This window comes from Chiloscyllium plagiosum, chromosome 29 (genome assembly GCF_004010195.1).
Source record: "Chiloscyllium plagiosum isolate BGI_BamShark_2017 chromosome 29, ASM401019v2, whole genome shotgun sequence".
NCBI classification, from domain to species: domain Eukaryota; kingdom Metazoa; phylum Chordata; class Chondrichthyes; order Orectolobiformes; family Hemiscylliidae; genus Chiloscyllium; species Chiloscyllium plagiosum.
Genome location: NC_057738.1, coordinates 38,675,798 through 38,694,795, shown reverse-complemented (window position 1 = coordinate 38,694,795; position 18,998 = coordinate 38,675,798). Strand labels below are relative to the sequence as shown.

At 44.8% G+C, this 18,998-nt stretch overlaps 1 protein-coding gene across 1 annotated transcript in view; it reads right to left on the bottom strand.

The window, feature by feature from the left end:
- The window catches only part of LOC122564537 (copine-4), a 359,527-nt gene that overhangs the window by 29,608 nt on the left and 310,921 nt on the right, over positions 1–18,998 (bottom strand). Inside the window, exons 8-10 of the mRNA XM_043719590.1 lie at positions 12,206–12,304; positions 11,992–12,078; positions 10,164–10,223 (exon numbers count right to left, since the gene is read on the bottom strand). Coding sequence (XP_043575525.1) covers positions 10,164–10,223; positions 11,992–12,078; positions 12,206–12,304 — 246 coding nt within the window. The remainder of the gene's footprint in view (positions 1–10,163; positions 10,224–11,991; positions 12,079–12,205; positions 12,305–18,998) is intronic.

Here is an 18,998-nt window from a genome sequence, read left to right as displayed (position 1 = left end):
CCAGTTCCAGCCTTCCAGCTCAGCACTGTCCCCATGACCTGTCCTACCTGCCTATCTTCTTTTCCACCGATCCACTCCACCCTCCTCTCACCTATCACCTTCATCCCCTCCCCCACTCACCTATTGTACTTTTTGCTACTTTCTCCCCACCCCCACCTTCCTCTCATTTATCTCTCCACCCTTCAGGCTCTCTGCCTGTATTCCTGATGAAGGGCTTTTGCCCGAAACGTCGATTTTACTGCTCCTCGGATGCTGCCTGAACTGCTGTGCTTTTCCAGCACCACTAATCCAGAATCTGGTTTCCAGCATCTGCAGTCATTGTTTTTACCTTGTTGGGCCAAAGGGCCTGTTTCCATACTGTAGGGATTCTATGGATTCATCTAACAGGGGAAACAATGGTCTTGATATGCTCAAGGACTTGTGTTATTGCCATTGCTAATAAGGGACGCTGATGTCAGTGGGCTAGTAATCCTGACAGGCTGAAGTTCCAAGGGTATAATTTCAAATCCTGCAATAGGAGTTGGGACAATCAAAATTAATTGATTCATCTGGAATAAAATGTTCATCTCATTTGTAATAATCTGAAGCCAATGGAATCTTGTGAAAATCTGCCTGATTCAGTAACACTGTTCAGGGGAGGATATCTACTATCCTTACCTAGTCCATCCTACAGGCGGTCAATTCTTAATGCCCATCTGAAATAGCCAAGCCAACTGCTCTAGGGAAGGATGATAAACACTGACCTTGCCAGCAATACCCACACCCAGTCATGGAGAAATATATCATCCTCAGAGAATGCATTCTGAAGCAGAATCTCTGCCCCCTGCCCATGTGTGTCAACAACAGCTTAAAAGGTAGGAAATGCTGTAGGAAGTGAGTATTAAAAATCAAGAACAAATATCTATTAGCCTCATGTTATAAAAGTGAGACCAGTGGAACAATTCAGTACAAATATCTTCCCTTTGATTTGATTTCCCTGGTTTAAATTGAAGTCAAATTTTACACTAGAGGCATTTAGAATTCCAACAGACATGCTCCCTGAATAATTTCCTTTTAGATTTTTCAGTGTAGAGGTAACAATGATTACAATGTCCTGTTGGATAGTGTGTACACGTGTGTCTTGGTACATGTGCACATGCTTACTTATCTGCATATGTGTACATGTATGTGTTTATTTACAGAAGAGTACATGAGCGCCATGAACAGCAAGGTTTTAATTGCAGAAAGGTTGCAGAGCAGAGGAGGACATTCATCCTGTTGTTTCTGTACTAGCTCTCTACAAAAGCAGCTTCACTAGTTCCACTGCTTTGCCCTTTCCGAGTGTTTTTTAAACACAGAATAATACAGCACAAGAAAAGGCCCTTCGGTCCTCCAAGCCTGCGCTGACACATTTTGCCCTTCCATACTAAAACTGTCTTCACTTACAGGATCCATGTCCTTCTATTCCCTTCCTATTCATGTATTAATCCAGGTGTCTCTTGAATGCTGTTATTGTGTCTGCTTCCACCACCTCCTCGGCAGCCTGTTCCAGGCACTCCCCACCCTTTGTGTGAAAAATGTGCCTCACACTTCTCTTTTAATCTTCCCCCCTCACACCTTGAACCTGTGTCCCTCAGTAATTGACACCTCCACCCTGGGGAAAAAAAAACCTCATACTTTCCACTCTATCCATGCCATTCACAGTCTTATAAACTTCTATCAAGATGCCCCTCAACCTCCTGTATTCTAGTGAAAACAAACCCAGTCTATCCAACCTTTCCTCATAGTTAAAATCCCCCATATTAGGCAACATCCTGGTAAACATTTTCTGTACCCTCTTCATCCTTTTGGTAGTGTGGCGTCCAGAACTGAACGCAATATTCCGAGTGTGGCCTGACTAAAGTTCTATAAAATTGCAGCATAACTTGCCTATCCTTATACTCAATGCCCTTCCAATGAAGGCAAGCATGCCATAGTCCTTTTTTACTCCAGCGCTGCCACCTTCAGTGATCTGTGGACCTGCACACCCAGATCCCTCTGCTTATCAATACTCCTGAGGGTTCTGACATTCACTGTGTATAACTTCCACCTGTACTTAATGTTTTGAAATGCATCACCTCACACTCGTCCATTAAACGTTTTCTCTTAGGATAATGATCCAATGCTCCTGTGAAAACCGTAATTGAATCTGCTTCCATCACATTCTCTGGCAATCTATTCCAGATCCTAGTCACTCTAACAAATGCCAAATACAGCAGGTGCTGGAAATCTGAGACACTCGCTGCATGAAACACCTTTCCTCACGCCAACTTAGGTTCTTTGGACTTTTACATCAACCACGTATCTCCGCCGATGAGAACAAAGTTTTCCGATTCATTCGGTTCAAACTCATCACGGTTTTGAAGACAAAATAAAGAATTGCAGATGTTGTCAATCAGAAATCTCCACAGATGCTGCCAGACCTGCTGAGCTTTTCCAGCAATGTCTGTTTTTCTTTATGATTTGGAACACCTGTATCAAACCACCTGTCACATCTTCTCTTCTTCAAAAGAAAACAGCCCAAATCCTCCCCCCCCAGCTTTCCTCACTAAATCCCTCACCTCTGGAAACCTTGTCATGAATCCTTTCCTGCACCCTCTCTAAGGCTTCACTTGTTTCCTAAAGATAAAAGGTCTTGTCCGAGGACAAAGTCAAGAAGTGTGGTGCTGGGAAAGCCCAGCAGGTCAGGCAGCATCTGAGGAGCAGGAGAGTCGACATTTCAGGCATAAGCCCTTCATCAGGAATGTCGATTCTCTTGCTCCTCGGATGCTGCCTGACCTGCTGTGCTTTTCCAATGCCACACATTTCCACTCTGATCTCCAGCATCTGCAATGCTCACTTTCTCCTTGTCTGAGGACCAGTGACGACAGAGCAACAGTCAGACCCAACTCCGAACACTTTCATTTCCTGTTCGGTTCATTTCAGGTCTGTGCCCTGTTGCACTGCACATTTATAACAGCAGATGGCTCACCTGGTATTTAGCCCTGTCAATGCTTGCCTCCCTTTCAGGTAAGTCAGCCTGAGAGGCTGCAGCATCTCCCTCCAAACCTATTAAGAGTCTCCACGATGCTCAGGTGGAGATCCTCAGGGAGAGCGCAGAGAGTGTTAAATTCAGTTAACAACCACAGCACTGCTGCAATTGTTAGTTAAACCGACATCACACTTCCCTTTCTCCCAAATATCAGGCAACCTCACTGTGTCTGCACCAAAGTCATTGGAGAATGAACAAAGTGTAAAGAGAGGAAGCAAAAGTGATACAAGTAAGAGATAAATTGAGGCAGATGCAATGCTTAATAAAATTAGTAGACAGACAGTGACGTTTCCCTGTGCATCTGTTTATTAATTTGTAATCCAATTCAGCAAGTCTGAATGATAGAAGCAAATTTAATCACAGATCTGTGCCTACATAATAATGCAACATAACAAACACTGGGCAAGATCTGAATGTTGGATTTGTGCGGAATCTCTGATCATTTCTGCATTTTAATGATAAACATATTAATCTGAGCAGTACAAGCAAACAGTTATTGTTTCTCATACTAGCAGACAAATTAGCGTAAGGCCATTCGGCCCCTTGCATCTCCTCCATTCTATTACAGTGTGGCTGATTATTTCGCAATCCCACCTACACCCAGTAGCCTCTCACCCCTTTGTTTATGAAGAATCTATCCCTGACTTTGAAATAAATATTCAATTACTCTTCCTCCATTGCTTTTTGACGAGCAGATTTCCAAAACCTCACAACCCTAAGAGAAAATAAGACAGGTCCACCATTCAATGAGTCTATGACTGATCTGTGACTTAAATCCATACACCTGCCCATGTCTCCAAATACCTCATTCTCATTGCTGACCCAGATCGCTGAACCTCCTGCTTGCCATAGATCCATCCCTCTAACCACCCTGGTCACTGCCAACCTTTCCACTTTGTGGCACCATTGGTAAGACTGGGCAGGGCAGTAGGCATCCAGCCACCAGCTCTGTGTCATCCCCGAGGTGGCACATACTGATGAGGAAGCTTTCCTGTAGAAATACAAATAAATCTTGATGGGTACTGCAAATAAGTAGGTGCGTTAATGGAATGTTACCATTTATTGGGCGGGGAGATGAGTAGAGAAGTGGAGAGGTTATGCTGTAGCTGTGCAGAGCTTTGGTGAGGTCACATCATGTTGGTGTCCTTATCTCAGAAAGGACATTATTGCATTGGAGGCTGTTCAGAGAAAGTTTACTGACATGGAATGGACTGTCGTCAGTGAGATTAGATTTGATTAGATTCCCTACAGCATGGAAACAGAATGGTCTCCTCCTGTTCCTTTGATCCTATGAGTGGGAGGTAAGTAGTCAGGTAACATATTTGTTTATTGTATATTTCAACAGGTATGTATTGTAAGAGGTTTATTATATACCAATATAAGAATTTAGTAACATAAAGCATCTCAATTTGCAGAATATGGCACTTAATGTATTTTTTAATAGGGTAAAAGTTCCTATATAGAGCTGAGCCACAGCTTTTACTTTGGTTTTATGGGAAAATCTTTTTCACTCAAATTTGCAATTTTCAGGAAAGCAAATACAACTTTAAGTGAGACACGCCTCTTCTATATACATGCGGGAGATCTCTTTGCGAACTTTTTGTATCCTCCTCACAGTTTACATTCTGAATTAGCTTTGTCTCATCATCAAACAAGCATGTATTGTCTCTGTTTCTTTGTATAATCTTTCGTATGCAATTAGCAGAAGCTCCAACAGAATTGCAGAATTCCAACTATTCATCGTCTGCCAACTTGAAAATGTCCCATTTATCCCTGCTGTCTGATGTCTGTGCATTGACCCAACCATGCTAATATTTCCCCTTCAACCTCCACAAGCCATTTTCCTGCATATTAATCTCTTGGTGCTTGAGTAAACGCCCTTCTGAAATCGAAATATAGGACATATACTGGTCCCCCTTTATCTACCCTATAAGTTATATCCACAAAACTCCAATATATTTGTCAAACCAAATTTTCACTTACTTAGAACCATGTTCACTTAGTCTCACTATGCTGTGCTTTCCTAAGTGAGCTGTTAAGATTTTCTTAAGAACAGATTTCAACACTTGTCCAATAATTGACATTAGGTTAGGAGCAAATTATTGCAGATGCTGGAATCTGAACTGAAGACAAAATGCTTGAGATCACAACGGGTCAGGCAGCATCTGGGGAGAGACAGCAAGGACGTTTTCGATTCTAGATTACTCTTCATCAGAGGTGACGTGAAGTGTGGAAGGGGAGTATTTATGCAATAGTGTGGGAAGGGGGCTGGAGTGCTGGGAGAGAAAGGATGTGGAAAATTCAGATTAAGAGATCGAAATGTGAGAATGGCCGAACAATGGTGTGTCTAACTGCCAGACTGGAAAGGACAGTCAGTCCCACTGGGGTTGGGGTAGGGGGGGGGGGGGGGGGGGGTGTGTAGAGAGGGAGACAGAGAATGGAACAAGTAAAGTTAAAAGAAAGGGAAGGAATGGGTTCATAATTTGAAGGCGCTGAACTCAATATTGAACCCAGAAGGTTATAAATTGATGTTAGGTTTAACTGGCTTGCAGTTCTCTGTCTTGGCTTTCTTGAAGCATCGTGCTACATTTGTGAACTTCCAACCTGCTAGGACTTTCCAGAGCAGTCATAGAACATAGAACATAACAGCGCAGTACAGGCCCTTTGGCCCTCGATGTTGTGCCGACCAGTCATACCAATCTGAAGCCTATCTAACCTACACTATTCCATGTACGTCCATATGCTCGTCCAATGACGACTTAAATGTACTAAAAGTTGGCGAATCTACTACCGTTGCAGGCAAAGCATTCCACACCCTTACTACTCTCTGACATCTGTCCTATATCTATCACCCCTCAATTTAAAGCTATGCCCCCTCGTGCTCGCCGTCACCATTCTTGGAAAAAGGTTCTTCCTGTCCACCCTATCTAACCCTCTGATTATCTTGTATGGATACAATTACAACATTTAAAAGACATTTGGATAAGCACACGAATAGGAAAGGTTTGGAGGGATATGGGCCAGGAGCAGGCAGGTGGGACTAGTTTAGTTTGGGATTATGTTCAGCATGGACTAGTTGGACCGAAGGGTCTGTTTTCATGCTATATGACTTAATGTGATTTCTGTGAATGATACAGATGTCCACCAGTGCTAACATACTGCGGCTGCAACACATCACCTTCCTTAGCATCTTTATGGTGCTTTACTAAATAGTTCACATTTCGAAATATCACTCAACTGTTATCTGATGCACAATGTTATTTAATGCAATATTTATACCTCCCAGCTACTGGTTTCATCTACTATCTCCAGTTAGAGGGTGAAATCTTAAAACTTAACAATAAATCACCTGCCTGCTCCCTTAGTTGATGGCTTTGGACATTAACCAGCTACTGGAAGCTTAAAAATGGGGTAACACTATTTCCCCTCTGCAGTGAGTTCTCACCTGCACCAAATTCACAGTCACACTTAGTCCTGATTTGGAGATGCTGGTGTTGAAGTGGGGTGTGCAAAGTTAAAAAAATCACACTACACCAGGTTATAGTCCAACAGGTCTTATTGGAAGCACACTAGCTTTTGGACCAGTGCTCCTTCATCAGGGGGACAACCTGGTGTTGTGTGATTTTTAACTTTGTACACTCAGTCCTCACTATCCCCATTCCACACCGTCACAAAACCTGCCTGCTTTTATAGAGTATTGGTGACTAAATGCTCACTCAGCTTTCTGCTGCATCAATAAACACCTCCTTAAGTAACCATTTTCAACTGACTGAAACGTCTGAAACTAGAAGACAGTTTCTGTTGAACTAGTTTTGCAGTTATTAGGTTTCTGATCAGAATGTGACTGTCTAGGCTAATTTAGAACTCAAGAGGAAAAACTTACCAGATTCCCAGGTCAGCACTCATTCCTTGTCTTTGTCCTCTCCACTCTGTGCTCCCATTCTCAAGTTATAGGAAACACTGAATGCAGATTTAATTTGATGAAATGTGGTGACATTTGGAGGGACAGGAGGGTTTCAGTGGTAGACCATGTTAATTGGGTTGCTAATGTGGGGTACATGGACTGTACCTTTAACATTGTACAAAGTCCCAAAATGTTTGGAGCGTTACAATTGGAACGGAGAATCGGACACTGAGCTACATACAGTGAGGATGGCGCACAAAACTGACAGCTTGGGCAGTCAGGTAGGTTTTGAAGGAGGGAAGTGGGATAGTACAGGTGTAGAGGTTTAAAGAGGGAATTCAAGATCTTAAACTCTAGACAGTTGAAGGTACGGTCCCCAGTTGTGAGAGGGCAGAAATCAGTTGATGTACAAGAGGCCAGAATAAGAGGAGGACAGGCATCTTGGAAGGTGGTGGAGTTGGTGGAGATGATGGAGATGGGGGATTGGTGGGGGGAGGAATGGAGGAATTTGAAAATGTGGATGAGAAAGTTAAAATTAAGGTGTTGATCCTCTGGGACCCAGTGTGGGGTGGCGAGTACAGGGGAATGGGATTCACTGTAAGATTTTGACGATTGCAATCTTTCAGGCAGAGCAGATTAGGAGCTACCAGAATGGCCAGCACTGGTACAGGCACCGATCTCTCAGTGCCCAACACAAACCAGGAGATTTCAAGACAATGGTTTATGCGATCACCAGTGAGTGGGTTAAGGCAGTTTGATCCATGTGCATCACCACCCCTAACCCCACTCCCAAACCGAGGGAGGGTCCCAGGTCACTGGCTGGGAAGTGTAATCTCTCTCTATCCCTGATTGGCTCAGGGGAGAGAGGCTACCACTTCCAGAAGTAGGGAGAAGTCAGCATTGTCCCAGAGGACTACAGGGTCTGATCTCTCATCCTAGAGCATCGAAGGGTGGTGGGTTTAACCAGAGAGTCATTCCAATTCAGGCAAGGAGAGAGACTTTTCAGTAAAACCTTTGACTAGGTTCCACATAGCAGACTTATCAAGAAGACAACATGCACATGGGATACAGGGTAATTGGATAGAATGGATTCAAAATTAGCTCAGTTGTAGGATACAGAGAATGACGACAGAAAGTTGCTTCAGTGACCGGAAGCCAGTGTTCAGTGCTATGCCACAGCAATCTGTGTTGGCTGCCCTGTTATTCGTTCATTATATAAATGACCTAGGTGAGTATGTTGGTAGGCAGAGGTTGGGTTGTAAGTTAGTGGAAGGCACAAAGATTGGTTAGCTGGTTAACAATGAGGTTGTGTCTTGGCCTACAAGAAGGTATAAACAGGAGAGTCAACCAGGCAAGAACTCAACCCTGAAAAGTGTGAGGTGATACACTTTGGAAGGAGTTATTTGACAAGAAAGTATTCAATGAAAGGCATGACACTAGGAAGTTCTGCGGAACAAAGGGACCTTGGCATGTTTGTCCACAGATCTCTGAATGCAAAAAGGCTTGCTTGTAGGATGGTGAAAAAGGCATTTGGGACACTTGCCTTTATCAAACCATGATGTGGACGTGCCGGTCCACTGGGGTGGACAAAGTTAAAAATCACACAACACTAAGTTAGAGTCCAATAGGTATATTTGGAAGCACTAGCTTTCAGAGCAACGCTCCTTCATCAAGTAATGCTTCCAAATAAACCTGTTGGACTATAACCTGGTGTTGCGTGACTTTAACTTTATCAATTGTGACACAGATTACAAAAGCAGGGAAGTCACGTCAGAGCTGTATAGAACTTTGGTGAGACCACACGGTGTGTGGTTCCAGTCACCACATTCCAGGAAGGATGGATTAGCACTGGAGGGGGTGCAGAGGGCATTCACCAGGATGCTGCCTGGGACGGTCCTGAGGGAAGGTTGGATAGGATTGGGCTGTTTTCCTTGGAGCAGTGAAGACTGAGGAGTGATCCGATTGAGATGTACAAGATTGTGAGGGGTATGGACAAAGTGGATAAGGAGCAGCTTTCCATTTTAGTTAAAGGGTGAGTTACGAGGGGACATGGGTTCAAGGTGAGGGGCAGGAGGTTTATGGGGGATGTGGGGAAAAGCTTCTTGCCCAGAGGGTGGTGACAGTTTGGAATACTCTGCCTGGGAGAGTGGTGGAGGCGAGGTGCCTCATAACCTTTAGAAAGCACCTGGATGAGCGCTAGTCACATCAGAACATTCAAGGCTATGGATCAAGTGCTGGGAAATGGAATTAGGTTGAGGGTCAGGTATAGGTCTCGTCAGCTCTGTATGATTCTATGAGATTGAGAAGATTGGACCTTCAGAGGACACTGTAGTTGGTGTGCGGACATGCCAGTGGTGGAGCCAGAGGGTGAGAATAGTTTCTGGATGTGGTAGCGTGTGGGTTCAGTGAGACAGCAGCAACCTGGGCTAGAATGGAGCACTGAATGGCCACACAGCATCCCGATTGTACTTCCGTTGGAGTTTTGTTTCTTTAAATGTTCCTTCCTGCTCGGCGGGCCTGAACAGCAGCACACCCCCCTAGGCTCCCCCCCCCCCCCAAACCCGTCAGTAACACTTGGGTCTCTGAGCAGAGAGGTGTTTCAGTGTGGGCTAGATTTGAAAAGAAAAGGTTATACAAGTAAGCAGTTAGAGACAAAAAAAACTGCAGATGCTGGAATCCAAGGTAGACAGGCAGGAGGCTGGAAGAACACAGCAAGCCAGGCAGCACCAGGAGGTGGAGAGGTCAATGCCCCCGGTGTAACCAGGTTCCTGAAGAAGGCTTACACCCGAAACGTTGACCTCTCCACCTCCTGATGCTGCCTGGCTTGCTGTGTTCTTCCAGCCTCCTACCTGTCTACAGGAGTAGACTATGTCAATTTTTCCCTGCCCTCATCGGTCAGCTGTCTCTGAGGGAGTCCTGCTCTGGGCTTCCCACTTGGAGCTCCCCAGTTGTTGCAGCCCTCTCTAATTAAGACCCTCGTGGCCTTTGCTAAGCGTTTTATTCACGGTGTGAGTTTGCAGCATCAGCAAGTGGAACAGTCTATATCAGCGACAGGGGAAGACCACTTGACTGTGTGGTGCTCCCTGCACAACCTCAACACCAACAGCTCCAATACTCAAAGCCATTAATAACCAGCTCGACAGTGACAGCAGCAAGGGCACAGAGCTGGATTTACAATCGGATGAAAACCTGTAACAAAGAGTCACTTACTGTAAACTGAATCTGACACCCGCCCATGATGTAATCCAGGAACGAGTGCATCTTGTGGATCTGCAGGTCAGGAAGAACGGCGATTATTTTCAGCAGCAGAATCAGAGCCTTCACTCAGATGCTGTCAATGATAACCACTACCATGTTAAAATACTTGAAGGTGTGTGGGAAACATGCTTACCAAAGGCTCCTCAGACTGCACCTTCCAAACCCGTGACCACCACCATGTTTTATTGGAGCAGAAGTTGAAACTTTATTGCTGGAACAGCACAGCAGGTCAGGCAGCATCCAGGGAACAGGAGATTCGACGTTTCGGGCACAGGCCCTTCTTCAGGAATTCCTGAAGAAGGGCCTGTGCCCGAAACGTCGAATCTCCTGTTCCCTGGATGCTGCCTGACCTGCTGTGCTGTTCCAGCAATAAAGTTTCAACTTTGATCTCCAGCATCTGCAGACCTCACTTTCTCCTCCTTATTGGAGCAGAAACCTAGAATACCCTGCCACAAGGTGTTATCATGTAGCGCTTCTAGGACTCAGATTGAGTAAAGGTAACGAGGATCATGCAGGTGAGGTGCGAAATAGAATTGAGTCAGAGATCAGATGCAATCTAGATGGATGGCAGAACAGGTTGGAGGGGCTGAATGGCCTCCCTATGAGGGAACATTGAGCAGGGTGGGTCAATACCCATTGGACTTTGAAGGAATGAGATCCTGTTAAAATACAGAAGATCCAGGGGGGCCTTTGGCACCAGGAAGGTGGTTCCTCTTCTGAGGGTGTCTGGAACGAAGCAAAACAATATGAAAATAAGAGGTCTGCCATTTCAGACAGAGCTGAGGAGAAATGTTTCCTCTCTGAGGGTCCCGCGTTTGTGGAATTCTCTCCCTCAGAGAGCAGTGAAAGCTGAGTAATTGAATATTTATGGCTAAGGGGGAGAAGCAAGAGAGCCAAGGGTCAGGGAGAGATTGGAATGTGGAGTTGAGGCCACATTCAGATCAGCCACAATCTTAACAGATGGTGGAGGGGACTGAGGGGGCAGAATGGCTGATCCCTAATTGCCTTGTGTTGCTGATGTGGGAGTTCACAGCAGCTAACGCTAATTGAAAAATGGCGTTTGTCCATTCGCTATGTCTGAAAGCCAGTGACAGAGAAATCAGCACAGTTCCTTTAGCCTTGTGGAGAAATTGCCCATCTCAATTGTGAATCCCTGTCCCCCAGAGGTTTACTTTGCTGGCAGGAGCAAGATGGGGGTTAGTCAAAGCAGACACCAAGACTCAAACTCTATAATATCCCAAAACACAAGGAGCAAACTGCCAACAACATAGCTACCTCATGGGCAGGGAGGGAACTGGGGGGTTGGGCAGATGATAGGGGCAGGAGTAAGGAATAGAAGGAGACCCATTGTTAGGCAGAAGATTGAAAGAGCACATCTCAATATTCAAGGGTCATACGAAATAAGAGAAAGAGTAGACCATTCAGTCCTTCAATACTGCTTCTCCTTCAGCTGCAACTTCACTTACATTATATAGCCCTCGACTCGCTTCGTGTCTAAAATCCTCATTGTTGAGTACAACAGCTGAGCACCCACAGGTAAGGAATTCCAAACATTCACAACCCTGTGCATGAAGAGATTTCTCCTCAACTCAGACCCAAACACCAACTCCCTGCAGTGTGACTGTGAGCTCTACAGATCAAGTCTCTCCAACCATTTGTGGGGGGCAGTGAGAGACAGTCTGACACAATCTACTGAGCTGGGTCCTCTATCATCGGGGTTTATAATGCTTTAGGTTTTCATATCTCCGGGCAGTCAGAAGTGAAAGTAGGGGAGTCTCACTTTACAGTGGTTGAGAATGACGATGCCAGAGTTCTTATAGTTTTTCTTCTTGACTTTGTATTTGTGGTTGATGCATTCCCATTGAACCTGCAAGGAGACAAAGTAAAGATGGGGACAACAGAGCTTATTGGGTTTTTCAGCAGCATGGAGCTAACAGAGCTAATGCATTTCTATGGAATGATGAACGTTCAACTGGAGAAAGTGCTTTCCTTACCTGTCTGCCATCCATTGCCCCACGCATTTCTACAAAGGTCGATGTAAATTCTCCAATAAAGTCGTGTTTGCCATTGGAGTCCCAATCCCAGACTATCAACTGAAAGGCAAGAATACAACAACTGAGCATCCACAGTATGTTCACGTACATTTGGGGACAGCCAATGCCTCAACGCAATATACAGCTCATCTGCACACATCAGAAAATGAAACTGAAAATTAATTTCACACTGACAAGACACCAAGTTGTACAGACAAACCTACGAATTAGGAGCAGGAACAGGCCATCATCCTTTTAAGCCTGCACTACCATTTAATACGACTGTTCTGATCATGGGCTGATCTCCTCCCACCCTCAATACCCTTTTGTTGGTCACAAATCTATCTATCTCCACCTTAGAAATAGTCCATGGCCCAGCCTCCCCTATTCTCTGGGGAAGAGAGCTCCAAAACCTCATGGCCCACTCTGAGAAGCAAATTTCTCCTCATGTCCTGCTTAAATTTGAAGCCCTTTAAACAAAGTCTCTGAGTCCCAGCCTCTCCCACGAGGGAAACAACTTTTCAGAATCCAGCCTGTCAGGATCTTTTTGTTTCAAGAAGATCACCTCATTCTTCTAAACTCTAAGGGGGACAGAGTTTTGGGTCCTGTATCTAATGAAGGATGTGCTGGTGTTGGTGTCCAGAGGAGGGTTACAGAATAATCTTGGGGATGAAGGACTTGTTATATGAGGAGCATTGAGGACTCTGGGTCTGTACTGGATAGAATGTAGAAGGATAAGGGGGGGGGGGGAGGGGGATCTGATTGAAACTTACAGGATATTGGGAGGGCTGGTTGGAGTGGATGTGGAGATATTTTCACGAGCAGGTGAGACTACGATCCAAGGGCACAGCCTCAGAGTGAAGAGAGGACTCTTCCGAACTGAGATGAGGAAGAATTTCTTCAGCCATTGGGTGGTGACTCTGTGGAACTCATTTTCACTGAGGGCTGTGGAGGCCAAATCATTGAGTGACTTTAAGAAGTTCTCGACATAAGATTCTTGATTATAGAGTCATAGAGATGTACAGCACAGAAACAGGCCCTTCGGTCCAACTCGTCCATGCCAACCAGATATCCTAACCCAATCTAGTCCCATTTACCAGCACTTGACCCATATCCCACTAAACCCTTTCTGTTCATATACCCATCCAGATACCTGTAACATGTGGCTAAGTAGAACTGGCAGTAGAAGTGCACATCAAAATATTTCTTAGATGTAATGAGGGTTTCTGTCTCTCCTACTCTTACAGGCAGTGGGTTCCAGACTCCCACCACTCTCTGTGTGAAGAACTAAATTCCCTCACCTCCTCTAAACTCCCTGTTCCTTATCTTAAATATAATTATTCCTTTAAAGGTGTGCAGCTCACGTTAAAAAAAATTGTCAAACATTAATGGAGTACTGGGTACAGCTAAAGACAACAGAATGGCAAATTGATTCCATTGATTCATTGGAAAGTTCCATAACAGCACCCTCTTGTGGTCATTTGAATATATGTATATACCAGAATAAACCCATTTTAGATTAGATAAGATTCCCTACAGTATGGAAACAGGCCCTTCGGCCCAACAAGTCCACACCGACCCTCCGAAGAGCAACCCAGACACACTTCCCCTCTGACTAATGCATTTAACACTATGGGCAATTTAACATGGTCAATTCACCTGGCCTGCACATCTTTAGACCGTGGGAGGAAACCCACACAGACACGGGGAGAATGTGCAAACTCCACACACACAGTTGCCCGAGGCTGGAATCGAACCTGGGACTCTGGTGCTGTGAGGCAGCAGTGCTAACCACTGAGCCACAGTGCCACCCTATAATACAGGGTTGACTTTCTATGGCACAGTTTTAGTCTGTCCTGTACAGGTATAATATCAAGGTGGAATTGTGGATGCCCTCAACCAAACCCATTTGGATTGGATAAGCTTATAACAATTCTGCAGAGAAATTGCAAGGTTCTTAGTTTGCTGAGTAATTAGTCATAGAATCATAGAGATGTACAGCACAGAAACAGACCCTTCGGTCCAACTTATCCAAGCTGACCAGATATCCTAGCCTAATCTAGTCCCACTCACCAGCATTTGACCCATATCCCTCTGAACCCTTCCTACTCATATACCCATCCAGGTGCCTTTTAAATGTTGTAGTTGTACCAGTCTCCACCACTTCTGCTGGCAGCTCATTCCATACATGCACCACTCTCTGTGTGAAAAGGTTTTAAAAATTCAGTCTTCACAGAAAGGCAGTTTATACATGTGACTGAAACTAACGCAGAGAATGCTAGAGAAACTCAGCAGGTCTGGCAGCATCTCTGGAGAGAAAGATAGACTTAATGTTTTGAGTCCAGTATGACTGCGTCAGAACAGAAAGTGGTTGCAAAGTTATAATGATAGAGGCAGGGGTTCAGGGGTTGTTAATGGGGGAGAAATGATGATGTAAATAGATACAAATTTAGGTGGGAAAGAGAGAGAATTGGTTCTTTTTACTAAGTGCCAAATAATTGAGCTACAAACATGACATGGCTGTGGGGAAGGTGGGAGACAGAACGTTTCAGAAATGGGGAACAGACAAAATGTGATCAGTTTCTGAAGTTCTTGATTTCAGTATTGAGTCCTAGAGGCTGTAAAGTGTCAAAGCGGGAGATGTAGCATTGTTCCATGATCTTACATTGTGCTTTGTTGGAACGTTGGAGAAGGCCCTGGTCAGAAATGTCAGCAAGAGAGCAGGCTTTATGTGAGTGCACTGTCCTTCCGAGGTGACCCAGGAGCAGGTATTAGTGGAAGACTGGGAGAGCCCAGTCCCAAGTGAGAGGTTTCCAATACACACATGGAGTGCCTCAAGAGGTCTCTCACTGTTTACAATATCCTGGATGTTCCTGATAATCCAACTGTTAGTGGGAGTGTAATGCAGGAAAAGTTGTTTGTTTTGGACAAGAGAACAAAAGAACAGAATATTATCGAAATGGAGGAAAACTGCAGAAAGCTGCAACACAAAAGGACTTGGGGGAGGGGGGGTTTGTGCAGTAAACACAGAAAGCCAGCACCCAGGTGTGGCAGGTAATCAGCAAGGCTAATGGAATGCTGGCCCTTATTTCAACAGGGTTGGAGTATAAGAGTAGGGAAGTCTTACTGTAACTGTACAAGGTGCTGGGGAGACCACACCTGGCGTACCGTGAGCAACTTTGATCCATTTATTTGAGAAAAAGACATTATTTCATTGGAGGCAGCTCAGAGAAGGTTCACTAGGAAGATGCTTGTACGGAAGGACTGTCTTATGAGCAAGGGCTAAACTGGCTGGGATTCTACTCACTGGAGTTTAGAAGAATGAGAGGCGATCTCGTTGAAACACAGAGGGGGCTTGACAGAGTAATTGGTTACAAATATAACTGAGCTCCTGCCATAGTGTTAGCACCAAAGGCAAACAGTCATTTAAGATTCTGTGGATGACAGGAGTAAAGCACAGGAAGGGGAGTTTCGATAATCATGAAGAACACATTTACAGCCAGTAGATATGAGCATAGAACATAGAACAGTACAGCACAGTACAGGCCCCTTGGCTCTCGATGCTGTGCTGATCTTTTACCCCACCTAAGATCAAGCTAATATCTGGCGATTTGACCAGATATAATCATGTGTACAAATTTGAATACAATTCATAATGTTATCATGTGTACTAATGTAAAGTAGATTAAAGGAGCAAATTTCTGCAGATGCTGGAATTGAAAACAACGCATTAGGTTGGGATATCTGGTCAGCATGGACAGGTTGGACCGAAGGGTCTGTTTCCATGTTGTACATCTCTATGAATCTATGAATTTATGAATGCCGGAGATCACAACAGGTCAGGTAATACTGCTGAATACAGAGAAGAATATTGGAAACCTGTTATCTGTAAAAATGATCTAAAAGCATTGCTTTACAGTAAATCAGGGAGTTGTGTGCCATCTCTGAAGGGTACACCTCACATGCTTACAGAAGTAAACACTTAGACAAAGAAACCTGATTTGGTCTTTGGAGAATCAATGAGTTAAATAATGTCCCTTTCAACAGGGATTATGAAGTAACTGTAAATTGTCTACGAGAATGTCATCCAGTCAATAATTTGCAGAACACTGGGGAACTATTGTCAGCAGGACAGATGTTTTTCAGAACTAGATCTAACAAGTGCCTATCTCCACGTTGAATTAGATGATGATTCAAAGTCATTTTTGAATTAAGACCCAGATGGGTCAGTTTCATTTTCACTGCCTGCCATTTGGCTGTTTCTCTAGCCCCTGGACCTTTGAGGGGCTGATGAATCAAATGTTGGATGGAATTCACGGAGGAGAATGTTACTTGAGTGACAGCCTTATTTCATCTCCAAATAGGCAGCTGCGTGGTGACAGCCTGAAGGTATCCTTTCAACATTTGGAAAAGCACAGCGATAAATGCAAAACATTTCAAAATTCTATCGAGTATCTGGGTCACAGGGTAAACAAGAGAGAGAAAGTGAGGACTGCAGATGCTGGTAAAACACAGCAGGTCAGAGAGCATTCGAGGAGCAGGAGAGTGGATGTTTTGGGCACAAGCCCTTCACCAGGAATGGTGATGCCAGGATAGCACTGCAGTAAAGACAAAGATGATTATCCCTCATTGCTAAATATATAAATATAACACTTGACACACATTGTTCACTGCATTACCTGCATTGTGGCAGCGTACACACATTTCCATTGGCTTTGTGTACACTGGGAAGTCCTGAAGTTGTGAAAGTTGCTATATAAGTGTAATTTCTATGCCAAAGGTTTGTTTACTTTAGCAATCGGTGAAGGAGAGAAAAATAATCTTCCTCTTGACCAGCCGACCCCACAAGCTGCCTGCCCCATCCTGACCCTTGCTTTTTCCCTCATATTTTTATGGGAAAAGTCCACCTTTAGGGCAGGACATCAGCAGGGACCAGAAGCTGCTCACAGCCCCAGTCTCATTCTGCTAACTGATGGTTAGCACTGCTGCCTCACAGTGCTAGGGTCTCAGGTTCGACTCCTGCCACGGGCAACTGTCTGTGCGGAGTTTGCACATTCTCCCTGTGTCTCTGTGGGTTTCCTCCGGATGCTCTGGTTTCCTCCCACAATCCAAACATGCGCAGATCAGGGTGAATTGGCCATGCTAAATTGCCCATAGTGTTCAGGGATGTGTAGGTTAGGTGGATTAGTTGGGTAAATGTAGGATAATAGGTTAGGGAGAATGGGTCTGGGTGGGTTACTCTTCAGAGGGTTGGTGTGGACTTGTTGGGCTGAATGGCCTGTTTCTACACCGTAGGGATTCTATAATTCAAACCCAGGCCTGTCCCTGGACGGGTGCAGCTCCAACAACAATCGAGAATCCTGACACCATTTCGAACAAGCCAGTCCTTTTGACTGACTGACGTCTCATCCACCACTGCCAACACTCACTCCCTCCAGCATCAGTGTGTACCATTTATAAGATGCATGCAGCAACACACCAAGGCTTCTCAGACAGCACCTGCCAAACCCACGACCACTTGCAGCTGGAAGGACAAGGGCAACAGATACATGGGAACACCACCCCCTGCACGTTGCCCTCCAAACTTCAGGGTTGGAGGATTTGAGCAATTGGAAGAGGCTGAATAGGCTGGGGCTGTTTTCCCTGGAGCATTAATAGCTGAGGGATAACCTTATAGAGGTTTACAAAATCATGAGGGGCATGGATAGGAAAAATAGACAAGTAACTTCCCTGGGGTTGGAGGGAGTCCAGAACTAGAGGGCATAGGCTTAGAGTGAGAGGGGAAAGATATAAAAGGGACCTAAGGGGCAAATTTTCACACAGAGGGTTGTGCGTGTATGGAATGAGCTGCCAGAGGAAGTGGTGGAGGCTGGTACAATTACAGCATTTAAAAGGCATCTGGATGGGTATATGAATAGGAAGGGTTTAGAGGGATATGGGCCAAGTGCTGGCAAATGGGACTAGATTAATTTAGGAAATTTGGTCGGCACGGAGAGGTTGGGCTGAAGGGCCTGTTTCTGTGCTGTATGACTCAATGACCCTAAGGAAGTGGGGACAGAGTTTGCCAGAAGATTAGCTTAAAGTGAAGTGATGATAAGTTTCTGATCATTTTTCTTTTAGTTGTAGTGTCTCTTTAAGGGGCTGAACTTTGGTTGATTGGTTTATTGATGGCTTTCTGGGATACCGGTGTTGCTAGGTGGGGTGTGGGAAAGTGTAATGCTGGTGTCTGTAAATAAACATACTGTCAGAAAAAGAGGTGTGTTTAATTTAATATTGCACCATCTGGCATGGGATCCAACTAACAATGCACTTTTCAGGAATCTATAATTCACTTCATCCTCTCCGATACACATTATTCCAAATTGTTTCACTCTCAGTGTACATCCTTCCCCATTTCCATCATCTACAAGCTCTAACCTAAAACAACACACTGTCTGACCCAACGTGGGCAATTCACAGGAGCTCAGCCAATACACACCACTATCGAACCCTGTGCTATTCTGGACATACTTCATGACAAATCTGTCATTTTTAGTCTTTGGATGTGAAGCTGGTAAAGCACAGCAGGGGGGAGCATCTGCAAGGAGGAGACTCACTCAGCATGGGGGGAATGGCCTTACTGTTTACCCTCTCCGTGAAGAGGGAGCCTTGAGCCCTTACTAATGTAACAGATACAAGGTGTGACACATGGTGGGGTGGTGGGGGGTTGGTCTACACACTGAATTTTAAGCGGGGGGGAGGTGGGAGGAGGAGG